Source organism: Colossoma macropomum, unplaced genomic scaffold, assembly GCF_904425465.1.
Source record: "Colossoma macropomum unplaced genomic scaffold, Colossoma_macropomum, whole genome shotgun sequence".
NCBI classification, from domain to species: domain Eukaryota; kingdom Metazoa; phylum Chordata; class Actinopteri; order Characiformes; family Serrasalmidae; genus Colossoma; species Colossoma macropomum.
This window is the reverse complement of record NW_023494793.1, coordinates 11,537,502-11,558,798: the sequence shown is the minus strand read 5'-3', so window position 1 is coordinate 11,558,798 and position 21,297 is coordinate 11,537,502. Positions and strand designations below refer to the sequence as shown.

The window sequence follows — 21,297 nt, the reverse complement described above, 5'->3', positions numbered from 1 at the left end:
TTCATATTACTGGTCATAACTTTTTTGTTTTAAACTTTTCAAAATTCTAAAACGTTCTGCTGTTTATTTCCTGGTTTAAACGAAAAAAAGCCCGCTTGCTGAGGAGATCTTTTAGGAAAGATTCAATTTCAGTGTTCTACTGTAAGTTTAGATTCAGAGCTGGCAGTAATCAAGCCTGGGAGTGTCTAGTTTAGTTGACCCCAGTGATCAATTAAATTCGCTTTACTGGCTGACTGAATAAGTAAGAGGGCAATCAGCAATTAGTGTCACATGGTGCCAGGTGGTGTTGGATAACCTTTTTCCTTCAGTAAATGAAAAGATCATTTAAAAGCTGTGTTTTGTGTGTACTCAGGTTTCCTTTATCTGAAACAATTAAGCGTGGCCAATATGCAAAACCAGAAGAAATCATCTAGTACTTTTCTACAGCACTTTATGCTTATTATTAATCACTTTATCAGAAACACCCATTTTATACAGGGTCATGTTGCTGACCTTCCTTGGAACATGTGATTCATCATGATTGTATAACTCTCTAACTGTGTAACCACAGAGAGATGATGCAAGTGCTGCTGCAACAACTGGCTCATTACAGATGTTGTTCTCTTCCTGACAGTGCCCAACAGCGTACACCGTGATGACAAGCAAAGGCAAGTAAATTTTTGTTTTTGCATTACTTTTTACACTGAATTGTTTTAGGTCACTGCATGTCTACATGGCATAGGCCACCTTCACAATACGGTAAATATAGTTAAGGCCATATGATGTGACTTTTGCTGCATAAATACTTAAAAAGGCGTAGTTGTTTCTTCATTTCATAGAGAAAATTTAAAATGTCTTCTTGCATGTCAGAGGTGTTTATGTGAATGTGTCAATAAACATGTCATGTTATAACCATTAGAATTCTGATTAAAGAATATTACAGAAGGATTCTTCAAGGTTAATTTCTAAAGGAAAATATGAGCAGTAGATGCACTTTCTGCCTCCTTTCCTGTTTGGTCTGCTTATGTCACTGTGAGTAGTACAGAATTGAAATTGCAAAAATATCTTGTTTTAATCTGATCCAATGAACAAACTGAACTAAGCTAATTTGTAATAATTTGTAATAAACAGATACGCTTACCTTACAATGGCCTGTAAATGGAAAGCAACCAAAAAGTTACACTTACACAGGTAAATGCATTCTTATACACCTACATTTAGACTATGTTTATGTGCCATTCTTTTATTTACTTTTTCAACAGAAGGAAGAGAGAACCAAAAGCTCTGATGCATTGGCCACCAAATCTCACTTCAGGCTTGATCATAACAAAAGTTACACCCTTTTTATATGCTTTTTTCAGACTTACTCATTTAGAAAGGCCTATATGAAACTGGAACAGTAGTTAAAGCACTGTATATTTGTGAATGCTCCATTTGCTTGGGTGTTGATCACAAAGCTTCATCCACTCTCCTTTTGTGTAATTTCTCAGTGGCAGCTCTGTGTAGCAAAAAACCCTTCCTCCTACCATTACTGAACATTCATTAGCTTATCTTAGTCAGGTGAAAGGTCAATCTGTTGTTAGTTTAGCTATAAAACATCACAAAATGGTGGGGTATGCCTGTGAAATAGAACAGCATTCCTTCTAATGCTTCAGATTTCACTTAAACTTAATTTTTAAATGTGCCCATATAAACATAGAATGAAAAGAAATCATCATAATCAAAATAAGACATTACTAATAAATGATCTGCCTACTAAGCAGAACAAGGTACATAAATAGGTCTGAGGTACATAACCATCTGTCACATAGATATCTGTAACACAATTAAAAAAGATGGTTGTTCAAGGGATCTTTAGTAAAGAAAATGGTTCTGTATAAAACCATGAACACTTAAAGAACCCTTTGCATGCTTAAATGGATTTTTGCATGGTGAAATGGTTCTTCAGATTGATGGAGAATGTGTTATATGTGGTTCTCTATAGAACCTTTTTGGTGCTTTTCAAAAAGGTTCTATACAGCACCATATACAACACATACTCCATCAGTCTGAAGGGTGCTTTCAAGTTTCAAAGCATCTGTTAATCATGCAAAGGGTTCTTTACAGAACCGTTTTCTTTACTAAAGAAAATAAATAACCATATTTTTGAGTGTAGGTCAGTGTCATGCACACATTTAAAGTTAAATGCAAATTTGAACACCTGCAATATAATTACATATTTTGTTGATTTCTAAGTCAAAAATAAATTAACACATGATCTTCAGGAAACATAGATATGGCATTTTTCTAGCAAATTTCAGCGCACAATTTCGCTTTTTTGCTGAATTTAACACACTGGAAAAAAGTAAAACATTAAATATACAATGTGTTGTAACTTTTGCACAGGCCACATTTTATGTTTTATTTTCTCCCTCAATATGTCAAATTCAGCAAATAAAGAGTGATTGTGCAATAAAATGTGCAGAAGTGTGTTCTCTGTAGAAAATGTGTTAACTCATTTTCAGAAATCAACAAAAAATGTAATTTCACCAGGGGCACACAAAGCTTTTGCATACAATACGTATTTCAAGTGTGTCATCATTGACTATTTTGTAGTGGAAATATTCTTTGTTTTAGCAATTGATAGACATTATGCAGCACTTGCACATTATACATGTTTTATTGTTTTTAACAGAACTTACCGTGACTGGTAAAGACCTGAAAGTATGTGAGCACCAAAAACACATTTGTGTTTTGGATACTAACGACTGTGGCTCTGTTTCAGCACATGGGAACAGTAAGGCATTTCTTGTCTCATGTTTGATTCTGGATTCAGTCATTTTCTGAGAAAGATATTTTATGTCATATTGTTCCACTGTATTTCCAGTTACTGTTCTGATTTGTATGTTTTCACTCCATGCTAGACATGTTTTTGAACACATCGTGTCGTTATCTTTTCAATGAGAAATCCTTTGGATGCAAATGGACTTATTTAAATGATGTCAAAACCAAGATGATACATTCATTTATTTTCAGTCGGTAAGTCTTTTGTTGCCTGAAAATTCATAGAAACCTGGAAATAAACAACAGAAAGTTTTAAGATTCCACACTATTTCTAGGTCATTATTCAAATGTAAGCATATTTGTGAAACTGACCATGTTAAGGCCTTTGTTCCAAAAGATCTAAAGTGCAAGCCAAAGTGGGACACATAAAAAATACTAAGAAATTCTGAAATTCATGGTGAAAATGTCAAAGATCATACTTTCTCTCAAATTATTATGTTGATAATATATTTTCACTAGAGGTCTCTTACAAAGTCGCTCACTAGAGAAAATGAGATGTAAAGCCATTTATCTGGGCAATATGCCTGTATTTGTTTGAAAACAACACTAATAATCCATGATAATCCTATGCCCCATTGTGCCTTGAGTGAAATATGGGCTAAACTTCCAGCAATCTATAAACGGATGCACTAAAGCCTAAGATGCATCCAAAACCACATATTGCTGTACTACACATTGTACACTAACAAATGGACTTCTATGGGTGGTGTACTATTTTTGACATAAATTATATTAGCATATTAGTGTGGTAGTATGTGGTCATACGTATAACAACAAATATGTTGGAGCATACCAATAATACATTAAACCGAGGTGATTTCGTTTCACATTATTCTTCTACCATAGAAAGATGGGAATAAATGGCATATCACATATGGACGTAATTTTTTAAATACCATGTTGAATAATTAGTAAGCAACAGGGATGCGCGAGCATTTCGGGACTCGGAAGGTCAGGTAGTGATGCCGCTGCAATTCATGGTACTTTCATGGAAGTTAAGCTGATGCTGAAATACAACAAAGCGATTCCGTGTCATGTTTATTGGCAGAGCCATCAAAGTTGACATTATTGGATGTATGCAGTAGTTATTATAGTAAATGGACTGAAGTAAGTTAGCTACATACAATTTTAATTTCAAATAAATAAATGAATGATTGAATGCTCTTAGTTATCCACCTTTTGTACAACTGGGAAACAATAAATTATCCTGTGATCAGAGAAAGTGTTCACTACCATTTTTGCCATTGGCAGTTGGTGAAAAGAGAACTATCGGGGGAAGCACTGGACTTTCTAGGGTGGTTTGTGTTTGAAACATTCTGTCTCCAGCTACTGATTTAGCTTTGCTCAGCTATGGTGACAGCCATGACCTGAGCTTGTAGTCCCAGAAGTTCTTAAAGACATTTAGCCTAAAATAAAACGACCACTTAACAAGCCAGCATTGCTAGACTGGCTTGGCCAAAACAATGTTCAATGTTTAATGTCTGTACAATTACAGACCGTAGTACATCTGTTTCTCTGCATACTTTGTTACCCCCTTTCACCCTGTTCTTCAATGGTCAGGACCCCCACAAGACCACCACAGAGCAGGTTTTATTTGGGTAGTGGATCATTCTCACTGCAGTGACACTCACATGATGTTGTGTATTAATGTGTATTGCGCTGGTATGAGTGGATCAGACACAGCAGTGCTGCTGGAGTTTTTAAATACTGTTTCTACTCACTGTCCACTCTATTAGACACACTTACTTTTTTGGTTCACCTCTGTTGCTGCACAGTTTGTGTTGGTCATCCTCTAGTCCTTCATCAGTGGTCACAGGACGTTTCCCACAGGACTTGTACTAGCACAACACAAACAACACACATCTTTCTCAAATTTTTATTTAGCAACCTCTGTGTTTTGAGTACAAAAGCTCAGGGCTTTTACTTTACTAAGACTTGTTTGGATGTTACAAGCTTATAAAATTACTAAGCTGAGTAAAATTTGCTGATTTAAGTGAGAGTACTTCTTTTGAGTGCTAACACATTACACTGTACATATTACTGTTTGGAGCTTCCACAGAATCAACTCCATTTTTCGTAATTCCGTTTCTGTTGCATGTTCACTGTGATGTTTTTTCTCCTGTATTTCAGAAACAAAGGCTTCAGCCACTGCCCTTCTATTTTAAACTTACTTTCTGGTTTTAACCTAACCATAAAGTCAAAGGATCCCCATAGGAAAATCGAAAGATTTTCGGAAGTCTACTCAATAACTATAGAAAACATAGGTATGCTTACAATTACTCATCATAGTCTCTTTTACAAGAGTGAAGGTTTGGGTTTTGCCTTAAAATTAGTTATTTGTGTTAAAATATGAAAAATATTTGAAAATCACATGGATTTGTGTTTTAGTCCAGTTTCCACGTCCTGATGTCATATCAGTGAATGCTACAGAGACATCACTGAATGTAACATGGATCAAACAATGGGAAAGCAAAAAATGTCTTGTACGGTACAAACACTCAACCATGAATGAATGGATGGAGGTATGATTAAATGAAACAATGATAATTTAACAAATTAACTGATATTTTGGGTAGAATCTTTTATCAATTAAATCTTCGCTGATGTGTTGATTATATACTTGATATGTAGATTCTAACCTAGACTGAAGCTTCTTGGAAATCAGCCATCAAGAAATCTATCTAGTGGGTCAACGGCTTAAGAGCAGTGCATGAATTATATGATTCTTGTTTAAAATGTATTTACATTTATGTCCCACTTCATTATCCTCAAGGAAGAAGATTCTGAAACATTTCATGTTATTGAGGGCCTGCAACCTTTAAGCCAGTACAGTCTTACTGTTGCCTGCATTGGGGAATATGGAATGCTGAGTGAATGGAGTGCAGAATTTCAAGCAAAGACATTAGAGGGTGGTAAGCAGGGAAAGTGTGGGCCGTAAGATTTAATATGACTGTTCTGGATAGTCATATCTACCTAACATCTTTTCTATTTTTAGTCCCAACTGCACCACCTAATGTCAGTTACCGTGTTGAGTCACTAGACAACACCTTCAGAACTCAAAAGCTCCTACTAGTATGGAAGGTAAGTTCAAGTTATAATGTGCACTGCTTTGTTTAAAAATGGCAGCCTATTAATTTCTTAATAATTGTCCTTATGCATTTAATTATCTAATGTGTATTAGGCTTTAGCGATAAATGTGGCTCGAGGGGTCATTCTTGGATATGAGGTGACCTACGCATCAACCAAGCAACCAGCTCTGGCCAAAATAATTACCAATAACCTGAAGGCTGAGTTAGAGGTGGCTCCTGGAGACTACAACGTAACATTGATGGCCTATAACAGTGCTGGCCAATCTCCTGTTCGTCATGTTAGAATTAACACTGCTTCTTATGAAAGTAAGCTGCTATTTCTCCTCCTATTTTTATGCTTGTTCTTTTTACATAAACATTTGTAGAGTTTTTTAGGCTGCATGCTGTTCTTGGCAAGAGATAAAATCTGGATAACATCTTTCAACTGTCACTGAAGCATCACACCACTTGCAGTCCTTTCCTGATTGTGCAATACTCATGTACATGTCAGTTTTATCTGCCTCTGAGGAAACTAGATATTTTACTGTGTTTATGTTACCATGCCCCCCGCTGTAATCTTCACATACTGATGCAAAGCAATTCATTTCTTAATTAAATTAAAAAGTTTTGTTCATATACTTGCCTTATGAAATACACTAAACTAAGCTATTGTCAAAATGTGTTTAAGTTGTTGTTCTGGGCTGGAAAGATGCTAAGATCCCAAAAGCATCTTAGCACGAAAATGATTCTTAAATGGTTGAAAGAGCATCACAGTTAACACGCTCTCTACCATCTTGAAACTAGGATGCTTTTGGGAAACTGGGCTCTGGTTTTGTTATTTCATGCAGTAGTTTTTCTGGCCTGTCATCTGCTTGTTTTGAGGAAATTAAAAAAGTGTCGTGAAAAATCATTGAGTTAATTAACAGTTAGGTAATACATGTTAAAGTATATTTATCAAAATATATCCTGCGTTTATGTAAAGGATATTCTTTTAATGGTTTCCAAACAGGTTTGCCAGGAGTCAAAGGACTCTGGGCCAGCACTGAAGCAGATTCACTGAGGATTCGATGGGAGACAGAGACGGCAGCTGTGAGTGTTAGTGAGTTTGCCATTGAGTGGTTCTCGCTCAGTCATGCTGCCTCTAGTCAGTGGAAAAGAGTTAATGGTGCCACATTTTCAACTGTTCTAACAGGTAAATCTAGCAAAAGATTTACTTATTATTTGTTTTATTTTTTTATTAGGATGCAACACAACTACCCTATTGGATGCGAGCCATATAGGCTACTATTTCCAAATTATTATACATCATGTGACATTTCACTTTTAAAAGTCAGACTTACAAAAATAAGTAGTGCAGAGCAGAGCACAAACTAATATAAGGTAAAATGTAATGTAGTTAAACAGCTTTATAGTATAGTAGCATAGTAGTTCGTTTACTTACAAGCTGTTCACCAAGTTTTGACAGAGTCATCTTTGAATACTCTATAAATGCACTTCATCATGCACTGCAATCATCCAATTCATCTCCTAGGGGAAGGGGTCTTAAGCATAATCGACTTTAGAAAATGCTCTTCCAGTCATTACAATTACACATTTCTATCAGAAAGTTCTCCAAATCCCCAAATCTTACATGGTGTAGCTTTATACTGGAAAGGCCATCTGCTTCAAGCATAATAGAACTGTATTATTTATGTTTTGTGTCAATAAAACATTCTGTAACTGTTACAGCTAGCCTGTCCATCTGTTACAATTAACCTATGGGGTTAGTTGTAATGTTTGCACTCACTCCACTTTTGGCTGAACTGTTCATAAGTAGTACGTGCTGGGAACAATTTTTATTTACTTTTAGAGATGTATATGTTTTTTGTATTAAAATGATCATCTCTCTCAAAAACTCTACAATTATTTAGCAAAAGAACAAAAAAAATAGGTTGTGCCTCACTTTTCCGTTATATGTCAGTTTAACAACTGTCTCCCCAACTTTATTTCAGACAGTATCAAACAACTGGAGATCTACACTATCAATGTGTATCCCCTTTATGAAAGTCTCTGTGGACCTTCAGAGTCAGTCCAGGCCAGCTTAGAGAATGGCAGTAAGTAAAGCTGTAACTCTTTATAAACCATCTTCAAATCCTCTGAGTTGTCTAAGTGTACTGTGGGTTTCTACAGCTCTTTTGGACATTGTCCACCTCCGACTTGTGAATGTGACAAAAACATCTGTGACAGTCCGATGGGTGTGGCAGAGAAAAGCCAATGGCACGAATGTACTTCAGTACAGACTTGCATTAAGTGCTCTAGATGAAAGTGAAACAAAATGTAAGCTTACAAATTTATTTTAAATGTATTTTTTACATTTCTTAAATGTTAATTGTAAACATCGCTTTGCAGTTTTTGTTTTTTGAAAAAATATTTTTTTTCTTTTTCTTCAGTTTTAACAGTTTTTCCACACCAGTGTCAACACTCATTCTACAAACTACAGACAAATGTCAAGTACTCCGTGTCTATTTACGGAGAAACCAAGTCGGGTAACTTTAAAAAGACAAATATTGAATTTACTACACCTCTTTATGGTAAGTAAACCATTTCTTTTTGAACAGAGCCTGAGAACCGCTTGTTAATTTCGTTAGTTAAGTGCAATTGCAATTTTTATCCATTTTTCAGAAAACGATGAAATCATAAAAGCTGCAGTTCCAATAGTACTTCTGATATTTGGATTTGGTATTTTCTCAGTTCTCTCAAGAACAATGTACGTACCACCCTTTTCTCTTGAAAGTTTATTAAAGCAGAGCATTTGCTTTACTTAATCCATAAAATGTTGCCAATGTTTCCAATTCCTGCTGTCCTGAAGTCCCTATTCTTTGTTACAATAATTACAAAACGTTCTCATTTGTTCTTATTTCTGAACATACATCCTTCATCTCACATTCTCATATCTTACATTTCTTCTTTTACAGTTATAAGGACTACTTCTTCCCCAGCATTGCGAACCCCAGCCATAGTGTTATTGGACGCTGGCTGCTAAATCCTTTCCATGAGGTAAGTCTTTTGATTTAAATACATCTGTTGTTCTGATATCGGGTACAATCAGAGTCAAAGAGTAGGAGTTAATATAATAAATTAACATCACATGAAAAATACATATAAAGAAAAATACAGGCTACAGTGTAGTAACATTCATGTACGAAACCAAGAAAAATGAAAGATAAAAAGCTGTCCCAGAATTGGGTGGAATTCCATTTGATTATGTGCTTGGTGTGAAAAAGCTCTTCCACTACTCAAATTTGCACTGTTTTGAAGTTTGGTTTGGAGCTAAATGACAGAAAAGCTGAAAAAGTTGAGAAATTTAAGAAACTTCAAAGAAAATATGTGGGACACTTTCAAATATACTCAAACATCTTTCATATAAACAGTGCAGAATCTGTGAAATCATTGCATAAATATTAATTTCTTTGACAGAAAGATACTGTTATGAGGGTGCTACAGTTGGAGGATTTCTCACTGACCAATCAACTCATTGAAAAGGCTCTCATGCAAATGGAGCACCAAAAGTTCTCAGAAAAAGGAGTGGTTGACGAAGACATGATGTACCTTCCTGATAACAGTGCAGTGGAAAATGATGGTGCGGAAAATTCTGAGGCTTCCCCTAGTCTTACTGAGTATGTTGATTTGCCTTTGCTTCCTGATAACTTTGGTTATGTTGAAAATTGTTACATACCTGAGAGTACTAGCTAAGATTACTGAATAACTAAAATAACAACAGAGACCATTCCATAACTGTGCAAGCATTCATTCTCTTTTAGCACCAGCTTAGACAGCAACCTAATTATTACAACAGGTGTTGACAACTGCATCTTTAAGGAATGCTCTGCACTGCTTAATATATTTTTTAACTGTGCTTCCCATTGTCTTAACATATGTAATAATATCCTTTAGATATCAGAGGATAATGGACTTGTCGCTGGTTGCGAATTTAAGAAGCTCTTACTTTATGTAGACTTACTGTCTGTAGTTTAGTTGAAGTAATGTATTTTTAGTACTTAACAGTTTAATACTTTATGTGTGGTGTTCCATGTTAATAATACACACAATCTCTGCCACATATCAAAAGGGAGACTGTGACATTGTGGTACATTTTATTAAGAGAAATTACTAGTTTTTGTGATGCTGTGATGTTTCCATTTGCGATAAGGTTACTAAACTCTTCTGTGTAGTGTACATTATTGTCTGCCTGTAAGATTTCCAGCTTTTATAAGAATGCATTGATGAAATTATTGTGTATTTTCCCATAATTCTCATATACTATATATTGTTTAATGTGTATTGTATTGTATTGCATATTGTTTACTATATGTATGTATTACATTGTATGTTAATGCACCAGAAACAACTACCAAAGTCACACCATGTGGCAATAAAAGAATTAAAGTTGTTCACAATAAAATCCTATTTTATTAATCTTTACAATTATCAAGTGAAATCAAAACCAAAAATATTTAACGTATATTATGCATATTTCACTGCAGAGTGCAGTGCTGTCCACACTCAACAATTTGTTTCATGCTCCCAAATTGAAAACTGCAAGTAAAACTATAAATTAAATTTACTGGGTCAATCAATCCAACATGTATCATTTTTCTGATCATTGAAATCGGCATTTCAACTCGTCAGTTGCATCTCTAACACATCTTCAACTTTTGACTCAATGTAACACCCACATCCTCACTGGACTAGTCAAAACGAGAATGGAGTGTCAACATATCAACATTTGTGTAGCCTGTCTTAATGTTCTCCCCACAGTGTTACTAGATAGGTCAAAGGCACTCTTAATTTCATAAAAAACCACAGCATGTGGAAACTGGTTCACAATAACCCCATTTTACTGATCTTGTCAATTAACAAGTGAAATCAAATCTGTAGTGCAGTTCATACTTTGTTTCATGTTCTCCAGCTGAAGACTAGAACTGAATTCATTGCATGATTTTCATGCAATATACAGGATACAGATTATGATCAGCATGTTTTCCCAATTAAGAAACAGAAATATTCAGAGATGAAAACAACTGAAATAAAACAACTGCTTCATTAAGCAAATGTTACACAAATCTCTTTTTTGAATAAACTTCTCTAGCATGAAGTGGTAAGTCAGCCACACATACAGAAGTATTATAAATCATAACTGTGTCTGTTTCTATTTTCAAAGCATTTTTACAATTTTTGTCAATTCATGATGACAATTTAACATTCAGCTCAAAGGTTTGAGTTAACGCCAATCCAGTGTTTTACTAGGTAATGCGCAATAGCTTGTCTTGGAGGCATGGTGAAAACTGCTTGGTCGCTCTTTGCAATAGCATCTATGACCTGTAGAATGGACCAAGTTATGAAAATATATTATTACATCTTATCAGGTTTGACCAAATAACAAAAAAATTACAAAATTACAGCCAAAAATTAAAACTAAAAATTGATTTGTGAATTATTTTTGACCTGCATTACACTGAAAACAATGCAACAGCACATGATGTTTTACCTAATGAATTTTATTGGTTTTTCAAAAAGATAAACACACTTCAGTTTTGATTGTTGCAACATATTTCAAAAAATGTCACGACAGTAAAGCATTTACCTTTTGCCATGTTGGATTTACTTTTCACAACACTTTAATTTAACAAGCTTTAAGGTGTGCAATAGCACGGGGTTGTCCGTTGTCGCATTTTGCGTTTTAAAAGTGACACATTTGCTTCTGGGGACAGGTTGGGACTGTAGGCAGGCCAGTCCAGCACCCGCATCCTTTTTTTCCACAGCATGCCTTCGTAATGTGTGCAGAAAGTAGTTATGCATTGTCTTGCTGAAATATGCACAGATGGTAGTTACGGTCATGGACGGTGCATCTGGACATGGTTAGCATAAGGCTTGCTTTTAGCAAAGTAAAGTTTTAACTGGCATTTGTGGATGTAACTACATACTGCAGTGTTTGCAAAGGTTTGCCAAAGTAATCCTGAGCCCATGTGGTTATATCACTTATAGAGCAATCACGGTTCTTGATGCAGTGCAATCTGAGGGATTGGAGAGCACAGTTATTAGGCCTAAGCTTGCCCCCTGAACCTTTGGCACTGAGATTCACTGAATCTTTTAATACACACGTGGACAAAATTGTTGGTACCCTTCCATTAAAGAAAGAAAAACCCACAGTGGTCACTGAAATAACTTGAAACTGCTAAAAGTAATAATAAATAAAAAATTACTGAAAATCAACTAATGAAAATCAGACATTGTTTTTGAATTGTGGTTCAACAGAATAATTAAAAAAAACAAACTAATAAAACTGGCCTGGACAAAAATGATGGTACCGTTAATATTGCACAACCTTTTGAGGCAATCACTGCAATCAAGCAATTTCTGCAACTCTCAATGAGACTTCTGCACCTGTCCACAGGTATTTTGGCCCACTCCTCATGAGCAAACTGCTCCAGCTGTCTCAGGTTTGAAGGGTGCCTACTCCAGACTGCATGTTTCAGCTCTTTCCACAGATGTTCAATAGGATTTAGATCATGGCTCATAGAAGGCCACTTCAGAATAGTCCAATGCTTTGCTCTTAGCCATTCTTGGATGTTTTTAGCTGTGTGTTTTGGGTCATTATCTTGCTGAAGGACTCAAGACCTGCGACTGAGACCAAGCTTTCTGACATTGGGCAACACATTTCGCTCCAGAATGCCTTGATAGTCTTGAGATTTCATTGTACCCTGCACAGATTCAAAACACCCTGTACCAGATACAGAAAAGCAGGCCCAAAACATAACCGAGCCTCCTTCATGTTTCAGAGTAGGTACAATGTTCTTTTCTTTGTATGCTTCATTTTTGCATCTGTGAACATAGAGCTGTTGTGACTTGCCAAAAAGCTCCAGTTTTGTCTCATCTGTCCAAGGGACATTTTCCCAGAAGCTTTTTGGCTTTTCAATATGCATTTTGGCAAATTCCATTCTCGCTTTTTTATGATTTGCTTTCAACAGTGGTTTCCTCCTCGGTCGTCTTCCATTAAGTCCACTTTGGCTAAAACAGCGACGGATGGTGCGATCTGACACTGATGTACCTTGACCTTAGAGTTCACCTCTAATCTCTTTGGAAGTTGTTCTGGGCTCTTTGGTTACCATTCGTATTATCTGTCTCTTCAATTTCAGTGGGTTTTTCTTTCTTTAACAGAAGGGTACCAACAATTTTGTCTATGTGTTTATGCTATGCACTGTAGAGGGTAAAATAACCATCCCTTCGTAGCTTTCTTTGAGGAACATTGTGTTTAAATATTTCCATAATTTTCTCACGCATTTGTTGGCAAACTGGCGATCCTCAGCCCATCTTTGCTCCTAAAAGACCTAGATGCTGCTTTTGTACCAAATTATGAATACAGTGATCTGCTGGCATCACCTGTTTCAAATCACATCATTATTTAATTATTTTATCTCAGTACAGGACCTAAATTGCCTCCATCCCGACTTTTCTTGAAATGTGTTGCAGGCCTGAATGGCAGGAATGGATGTATATCTACAAATGAAAATGTTGACTAGAGAAAACATGCAATGTATTGTGTTCATACTGTCTGCAAGGAAATATAAGTCAATGTAAACTTCAGACATCACTTCTTTCTTTTTTTATTTGCATTTTCCATACATGCCAACTTTTTCTGATTTGAGGTTGATAAACCTTCTTGTGCATGGCTACATATATTTGTGCATATGTTCTTTAGATGAAATTTGACAGAGAAGAAAATATGGTCAACCACTGTGCAAAAGGCGTTTGCCTTCATTGCAAAATGGGCAAATCTGCGTTTGAAGAATAACAGGCTTACTTTACAGAACTGGGCAGTCTTACCTGTTGTCTTGTGAACCAGCAAGCCTCTTCAATTTCATTTTTATCAACCTTGATGTCTGTAGACACTGCTACTGACAAGCAACCAATCATTAGCGAGGATGGCATCGGCCAAGGCTGGCAGGACACATACTGAACAGGGCCGACAGTAACACCACTCTCTTCCAGAACCTCCCTTCTAACTGCATTCTCAATGGTCTCACCTGTTTCAACAGACACACCATACAGTCAGGTCTATAGATATTTGGACATCAACAAAGTTATTGTTAGTTTAGCTGTCCATCACAACATATTGGAGTTCAATGAATATAAGCTCACTAGACAAAAAAATTGTCACTTGTGACTGAAACCTAATAGCAGGTAATACCTCCACAAACACGAATAACAGCAGCGATTCAAATGGACTGGGCAAGTTTCTGGATGTAGGCGACATAAGTGTTCAGCCACTCTTGCATCAAGGAATTGTGCAGTTCAGCCAGATTTCGTGGATGCCTTCCCTGGCGTCTTACTTGTTGTTCCAGGTAGTCCCACAGATTTTCAAGAGGTTTCAAATCTGGGGATTTTGCGGGCCAGCGCAGATGTGTGAATGCTCCTGAAAGTTCATCACGCCAATCAGTCACATTTGCAGCCCTGTGAACTGTCATCTTGGAATACAGGGATAGGAATGTTATGTTCCTCGGTAAGATGATGAATAAAAGGTAAAACCTGGTTGTCCAGCAGCTCAATGTAGGCACTGAGGTTCAAATTTACTGTCACCTCAACCAAAGAACCCATTTACGCATAATTAAAACACTCCCCAGAACATCACAGAGCCTCCTCCAGCTTGAACCACACCTTGCACGCAGTCCTCACTGAAGGCTTTCTGAGGTCTACGATGAACATGACACCTACAGGCAGAAACAAGATTCATCTGACCAGATAACGTTTCCAGTCATGAACAGTCCAATTTTTGTGTCTCTTCACCCACTGTAACTGGGCAACTTTGTGAGCAGAAGTAAGCTAGGGCCTCGTGTGCCACTCATATGTTCATGGTATGCAGTTAAAAGCGAAGTGTTTTTTAAAATATTTAAACATACAAGGTGACAATTTTTTTGTCCATGGAGCTTATTATGATAATGAGAAGAAATTATAACCCATTTCCACAAGTTTGGTAAGCTGTGCAAAATGTAATTAAAATCAGAACTTAATTATATGCAAATCATTTAAGCCCTATATATATATAAATGAAAATAGTACAAAGACAACATATCAAATGTTAGAATTGAGAATTTTTATTGTTTTTTGAAAAATATATGCCCATTTTGAATTTTATGCCAGCAATACATTTAAAAAAAGCTGGGACAAGAGCATATTTACCACTGTGTTGCAACACCTCTTCTTTTAAAAACACTCTGTAAACACTTGATACTGGCTTTTAAACTATGGGCTGATAACAAACTGGACGGTCCCACTCCTCTTTAGCCTGGAAGACGTGGCATTCTTTGAAATACCTATTTTGAATTTGTAATTTATTTGTAAATTAGCTCGGGCCCAAAGAAGACAGCGACACTTCTGGATCCTGTTTATATATGGTTTCTTCTTTGCATGGTAGAGTTGTTTCACTTCTCTGTACTCTTTTGTCCCCATCATTCTGGTTCAAGTTGATCTTTGAATCATTTGTCTATGAGATTTTGTTCCAGAACTGTGCAGGCTTTTGTAAATGTTTTTTTTTAACTCTAATCTGGTCTTACTGTTTCCTGTTTTTCACTAAGGGTTTACATCTTGTGGTAAATCCTCAGTACTTACTCTGGTAAAGTCTTCTCTTGACTTTAAAACAGATAAGCCTACTTCCTGGAGGATGTTCTTTATCTGCTAAAATGCTATGAAGGGGTTTTTCACAGTTTTTTCTGTTGTCTTCTTGACCTTTTGGAGTTTCTGAGCTTACCAGTGTGTTCTTTCTTTTTAAAGGTGGTGTCACGCTTAAAGTTTTTGCTATTTCTCTGATATATCAGTCAATTGATGCTGCACTTTACTGTAAGTGACAGCTCTTCATATTGAGAGTTAACAGCAATAGTTTCTGAAAGCTTCCTTTATTTCCAAAATAAAGTAATGAGGGAATAACACAGACATGGAACAGCTGATCAGGCAATTGTCCAATTCTGTTTGAGTCCCTAAAATGGGGGTGTATGCATAAGTTGTAGTTCTTACATGGTTCACCTGATTTGGATGTAAACACTTTCAAATTAAAACTGAAAGTCTGCATTTTTATTTCATCTTGTAGACACAAGAACTTTGTTGACGTCTAAAAATGTATGGTCATAATTGTAAAATCTGCCTAAAGGACAATGTACAAGTGGATGAGTAATAAGCCTTAATGTGTAATTCCAATTTTTCTTTCTTCGTTGATGTGATGTGACAGGGGTCAACCAGTTGTAAAACAATGTCCAATTAACTCAAAATGAATGGTAAAATTGGAATGTCATTTTAAGTTCTAGGTTGAAATTTTAATGTGTAGGTGTACTAGGACAGGTACTAGGACAACTCAGTATAAACAGTTCCTACATTTGCATTAATAAGACATTCCTGTGCAAGGAATTTCATCTACCTGGTTCAATGAATCCAGCAAGGCAGGAGAACATCCCTGGAGGAAAAGTCTTCTTTCTCCCTAGTAAGCACTGATTCCCATCTGGGTGAATGACCAGCATGATCACAACAGGATCTGCCCAGTAAAATCGAAACAGCAGCACAAATTATGTCATGGTGGATCTGACAACCATGATTTCTAATAGATAACAAAAGCAATAAGGGAGGTTACTTGCCAACTCTAGGATAACATGTACTGTGGATTCCCTGAAGACTCTTGCAGCCCTCTGACAAGCAGGTTCTCTTGTAACCTCCTTCATCCACTTTGGTCTGGCCTCCACATGTTGGACAAAAACTGTATCGGCTGTGCCACGCAAGAACAGATCTGGCCTGTGCAATTACACCTGTGCATAACCAAAAGTAATTTAAAGTAGGATTTTAAAATGTAAAAAAGATATAAAGAAAATCTCCCAGAGTGGTCTCATGTGAAATTTTTGTGCTGTAAAGAAAATTACAGATTTAGATTTCTGTACACTATAGGTGATAGGAACCACAAGTTGCAAAATCTACAATGCAACTATAGCCAAAATGCAATTAATGCAAAAATATTTGATTAACTACCAAAAATGACCAATGAACCTACATGTGCCTTCTGAGTATTATATCTAATGTTAATAATGGTAAAGTTAACCTGAAAAAAGCTTTCCTCTGTTGTTCTTTTGCCTTACAGCTCTCTGCATCTACCACTCCATCAAGAATGTATGAAAAAGATTTTTTAGACCAAACCCTTATCTTAAACTACCATAGATCCATGTCTCAGGCATTACGCAACATTGACATAATTATGTTGTTTAATAACTTTTTGTGATGTAGCTTTTAGAGGCACTTGAGACATCTGGTTCATATCACTGCTGCTATGTACTCTGCAAGTTTCTCTAGAAAGGAGCATTTCACATCAAACCACTTTGAATGACTCTGTTTATATCTTCAAAATGTTCTCATGCAGAAATTGTGAAAAATTGGCAGAAATGACCCTTCAATTTTACCTTACAGCTTAGTGTTTGCAAAAATGTAATACTCTACACAAATGCACTAGCATGTAAAAATAAAAAATTGCCCATTACTATATCTCCCGGGCATCCTCTTTACAATTCTAAACAGTTTATTGAGAAATTTAATCAAAGATTAATTTAACCCATGTCCCACCTGCTTCATCTTCATTTAGTAATAAAAGTCCTGGCATTGTCCCCTTAAGGAAGAATCTGTTTGAATCTGTGGACCTGAGGCTTTCTGTGGGATTGTCCTGGGTATTCAGAGCAAACCATGCAATAAGTCCATCCTCCTCTTCTGACAGCAGTGTAGAAGGTGAACGTTTTTGCTTCTCAACTCCCAGAAAAACAACTACTGTGTCACTCTTTTTGATTAGTTCATCCACAGAGTCTCTTCTGAGCCTGCACAATTTTAACTTAGGCTTACTATTGTTCACTTCTTCTGGCCCTGATGTAACAAGAGGCTCTAAATTATGAAACAGAAGAAACACAGTCTTTGGAGAGATCTGTTTAGCTGCAAGCCATCCTGAGTCTGTCCTTTTATCACTCCTTCTGTCGAGATACTCTCTATTGAAGTAATTCTCATGATCCATAGCTCCAGTGTGAGGTAGAAGTTCATTAAGGCTGCTGTCCCCACCACTAACCAACAAACTGGCAATGTGTTTGTGACCCCAAAATTTTGCTATATCATGAGCAGTTTGGCCTGACTTGTTCATCAAATCTTTATTACTCCTGTTAAGAACAAAAAGAATGATGACTGACAAAAATTCCTGTATTTTGGCCTGTATAAGTACTTGCATACTTATTTTGGCCTGTATAAGTACTTGTGTACATTTTAAAGGCAATTGCAGCTTTAACTTTTAAGCATGTAACTAAGCATCTAACATTTTAAAACTTACCCCTTTGAAAGTAATAATTTTACCACATCAAAGTGTCCATTTCTTGCAGCTAACATTAAAGCTGTCCAGCCTTGTTTCCCACTTTCATTGAGCAGATGACTGGAGTGAGAAATCATAGCAGAAACTCTCACTATGTCACCCCTGGATGCACTATCCAGGAACTGCTGAACCATCTCATCATTAGCACTCATCTGAGCACTTGTCATGTTCAACTGAGCTAAAATAAAAGAAGAAAGAAAAAAAGAAAGAAAGCATGAAGTAACGGCTTAATAACCAACATCTTGATTAAGACAACTTTACATTAACTTCCATTATAAGTTAAAGTGCCATTGTGATACAGCACACAAAATATACTGTTTTAGGATGGTGTGATTTTGAAGAAGTGTGTGCTATTTAATATTTTCTTTCATCTCATATGATCTCCAAAATGGTGCTGCAACATTTTTTCCATTAGCATTTGAGATCATCTGACACAGATAGTGTAATATAATCGTACTGAATATCTAGTCACACAAAGTCACAGCTGTCATATTCCACAGTGATGTCTGGATTTGGCACAGCTATACAGAGGAATTGTATTTGATATGCTTCCCCTTTCCCCCTTGGGGAGGATGATTGCACAGCTGCAGTGAGTGTTATTGTTAGCTGCAGTTACTACTATGAAATTGCCAAGGCGATTAGTTTAAGGTAAAAGTTTTAACTGTTCCATTAATTAAACTGTTCCTTTTTTTGGCTGTGGGTACACAGATAGGCCATCATCTGAACTTTTTCCATTTAAAACAGCATTAGCATATTTGACATTTAGAAATCAGTGTCGAGAATGTGAGCAACTGGGGAGGTCCACTCGAGGACTTTTTCTCGAGAAGGAGTAAACAAATGTGTTGTGATCTATTTTAAGGCACCACTAGACAAGGTAGGGGTTAATGAAGGGAATACATGCACAGTTTTAGGTTTCCTAGCCGTTCTTTGCAACTGTAGTGATTATTTTCAGTGCTTTCAATACAGTGCCACCCCCCAAAGCTAATGTGATTACATTACTTATTATTTCAGAAAAAAGTAACGTATATATACAACCCCATTTCCAAAAAAGTTGGGATGCTGTGAAAAATGTAAATAAAAACAAAATGCAATGATGTGCAAATCATTTAAACCCTATCTATTATTGAAAATGTTTCAAAGACAACATATCAAAGGCTGAAACTGAGCAATTTTATTGTTTTTTGAAAAATATATGCCCATTTTGAATTTGATGCCAACAACACTTTCCAAAAAAGTTGGGACGGGGGCAACAAAAGGCTGGTAAAGTTGTGTAATGCTTAAAAAACACCTGGTGGTTGACTGGCAACAGGTCAATAACATGATTGGGTACAAAAAAGCATTCCAGAGAGTCTTTCAGAAGTAAAGATGAGGAGGGGTTCACCACTCTGTGAAAGACTGCACGAGCAAATTGTGCAACAATTCAAAAATAAAGTTTCTCAACGTAAAATATCAAAGAACATCTGCTTTTCATCATCTACAGTGCATAATAACATTAAAATTTTCTCCAATTCAGTGAATTTGGAGAAATCTCCGTATGTAAGGGTCAAGGCTGAAAACCAGACGAATCAACATTTGAATTTCTTTCTGGAAATCATGGACACTGTGTCCTTCCGTCTAAAGACCACTCAGCTTGTTATGAGTGCACAGTTCAAAAGCCAGCATCTGTGATGGGATGGGAGTGCATTAGTGCACATGGCATGGGTGACTGGCACATTTATGAAGACACCATTAATGCTGACTGATATATACATGTTTTGGCAGCATTACCCACTGATAACATTTGGCACATTATAAAATGAAAAATACGACAAAGGAGACCCCAAACTGTTGAGCAGCTAAAATCCTATGTTAAGCAAAAATGGGAAAACATTTCACTTTCAAAAGTACAGCAGTCAGTCTCCTCAGTTCCCAAACACTTACAGAGTGTTGGTAAAGGAAAAGGTGATGAAACACAGTGGTAAACATGCCCCCGTCCCAACTTTTTTGAAATGTGTTGTTGGCATCAAATTCAAAATGGGCATATATTTTTCAAAAAACAATAAAATTGCTCCGTTTCAATATTTGATTTATATATATATACATATATATATATATATATATATCTTTCCACTATAACACCAAACTTCCGGAAGTGAATTGATTTTGTAGTTTGTAGTGATTTTGCTGTCTGTAAGTTCTTTTATTTATTTTATTATTGCTGCTCTGTCACCTCTATAGGAGAGATGCTATAATAAATTTCTTTGTACCGGAGTATAATGACAATAAAGATTCTATTCTATTCAATTCCATTATAATATTCTTGCAACAAACTCAAAATTTGAAATGTTAGACTTATATAATAATACAGAATTTTTATAGAATAAAACAATTTCACTTGCCAAGATAACATTTTTGCAGTGTAGGCAGCTGCATTACTTGGGAGCCCAGAGCCTTAACTAATTTAAAAATGTTTAACCAGGGTCTCCATTCCTGTATTTTGCCTACAGAATCACTCAATCCGCCCCTGATTCTACCAGGTTTCTAGACTAGCAGGAATTAAGCTACCTTAGCTCGCTTCTCTCACGCTTTCATTTAGGCAGATATTCAGGTCTCTTTCTGTATGTAATGTAATATATATATATATGAAGTAATAGAAAATAGTGAGTTAAATAGTGATTAAACGTTCAAACCTGATTCCAAAGACGAGACAAACCACTACTCTGTGTAAAGAGTAAGAGCGGAAGGAAGGTGAAAATGAAGGGTTGGCACCATAGATGCACATACCTAGATGCCGCGTTGGGTCCAGCCAGGCACGTCAACGGCACCGCCATTTTAGGGAGGTCAACATCGCTGCTGGACTGCCTTCAGCACCATTACAGAGCGGCAGTTTAAGAAAGATACTGTCCAAAATTATACTATTTCAAGAATATTGCACTCAGAAAGTGGGATAGGATTATATAACGGAGGAAACGCCGTGATCCATGCTCATATGTGTGTGTGATGCGTATTGTTTGTGTGATGTTCATGTGTAGATATGGT

General features: G+C 36.4%; 2 protein-coding genes across 3 annotated transcripts; one reads left to right on the top strand and one right to left on the bottom strand.

Moving 5' to 3' along the window:
- The first annotated feature begins 556 nt into the window (after nucleotides 1-556).
- On the top strand, nucleotides 557-10,311 carry LOC118813258 (interleukin-6 receptor subunit beta). Of its 2 annotated transcripts, none has more exons than XM_036578488.1 (17): nucleotides 557-647; nucleotides 913-1,011; nucleotides 1,111-1,170; nucleotides 2,654-2,755; nucleotides 2,883-2,997; nucleotides 4,933-5,066; nucleotides 5,191-5,324; nucleotides 5,576-5,714; nucleotides 5,798-5,883; nucleotides 5,984-6,197; nucleotides 6,880-7,062; nucleotides 7,862-7,963; nucleotides 8,040-8,186; nucleotides 8,300-8,440; nucleotides 8,532-8,616; nucleotides 8,825-8,906; nucleotides 9,327-10,311. In XM_036578488.1, exons 2-17 carry the CDS (start codon nucleotides 957-959, stop codon nucleotides 9,600-9,602), a joined length of 2,055 nt encoding a protein of 684 aa, XP_036434381.1. In that variant the 5' UTR covers nucleotides 557-647; nucleotides 913-956; the 3' UTR covers nucleotides 9,603-10,311. The 2 variants fall into 2 exon arrangements, with proteins under 2 accessions (XP_036434381.1, XP_036434382.1); XM_036578489.1 differs by having other exon boundaries at nucleotides 572-647; nucleotides 899-1,011.
- Nucleotides 10,301-21,030, bottom strand: nudt12 (nudix (nucleoside diphosphate linked moiety X)-type motif 12). Its single transcript, XM_036578490.1, has 7 exons — nucleotides 20,949-21,030; nucleotides 18,241-18,457; nucleotides 17,499-18,073; nucleotides 16,529-16,696; nucleotides 16,315-16,428; nucleotides 13,734-13,933; nucleotides 10,301-11,228 (listed from the first exon to the last, which is right to left on the bottom strand). The coding sequence occupies exons 2-7, from the start codon at nucleotides 18,444-18,446 to the stop codon at nucleotides 11,118-11,120; spliced, it is 1,374 nt and encodes a 457-aa protein (XP_036434383.1). The 5' UTR covers nucleotides 18,447-18,457; nucleotides 20,949-21,030; the 3' UTR covers nucleotides 10,301-11,117.
- Nucleotides 21,031-21,297: the final 267 nt, after the last annotated feature.

Excerpts from the sequence above, each read along its gene's own strand:
- LOC118813258 (XM_036578488.1), top strand. The coding sequence starts at position 957 with ATGAGCAGTAGATGCACTTTCTGCCTCCTTTCCTGTTTGGTCTGCTTA. Across the intron at positions 1,171-2,653 it reads AAAAAGTTACACTTACACAG|AACTTACCGTGACTGGTAAA; the intron begins GTAAATGCATTC and ends TGTTTTTAACAG. Across the intron at positions 6,198-6,879 it reads TAACACTGCTTCTTATGAAA|GTTTGCCAGGAGTCAAAGGA; the intron begins GTAAGCTGCTAT and ends GTTTCCAAACAG.
- nudt12 (XM_036578490.1), bottom strand. The coding sequence starts at position 18,446 with ATGACAAGTGCTCAGATGAGTGCTAATGATGAGATGGTTCAGCAGTTC. Across the intron at positions 16,429-16,528 it reads TACATGTTATCCTAGAGTTG|ATCCTGTTGTGATCATGCTG; the intron begins GCAAGTAACCTC and ends TTTACTGGGCAG. Across the intron at positions 13,934-16,314 it reads TGCTGGATTCATTGAACCAG|GTGAGACCATTGAGAATGCA; the intron begins GTAGATGAAATT and ends CTGTTGAAACAG.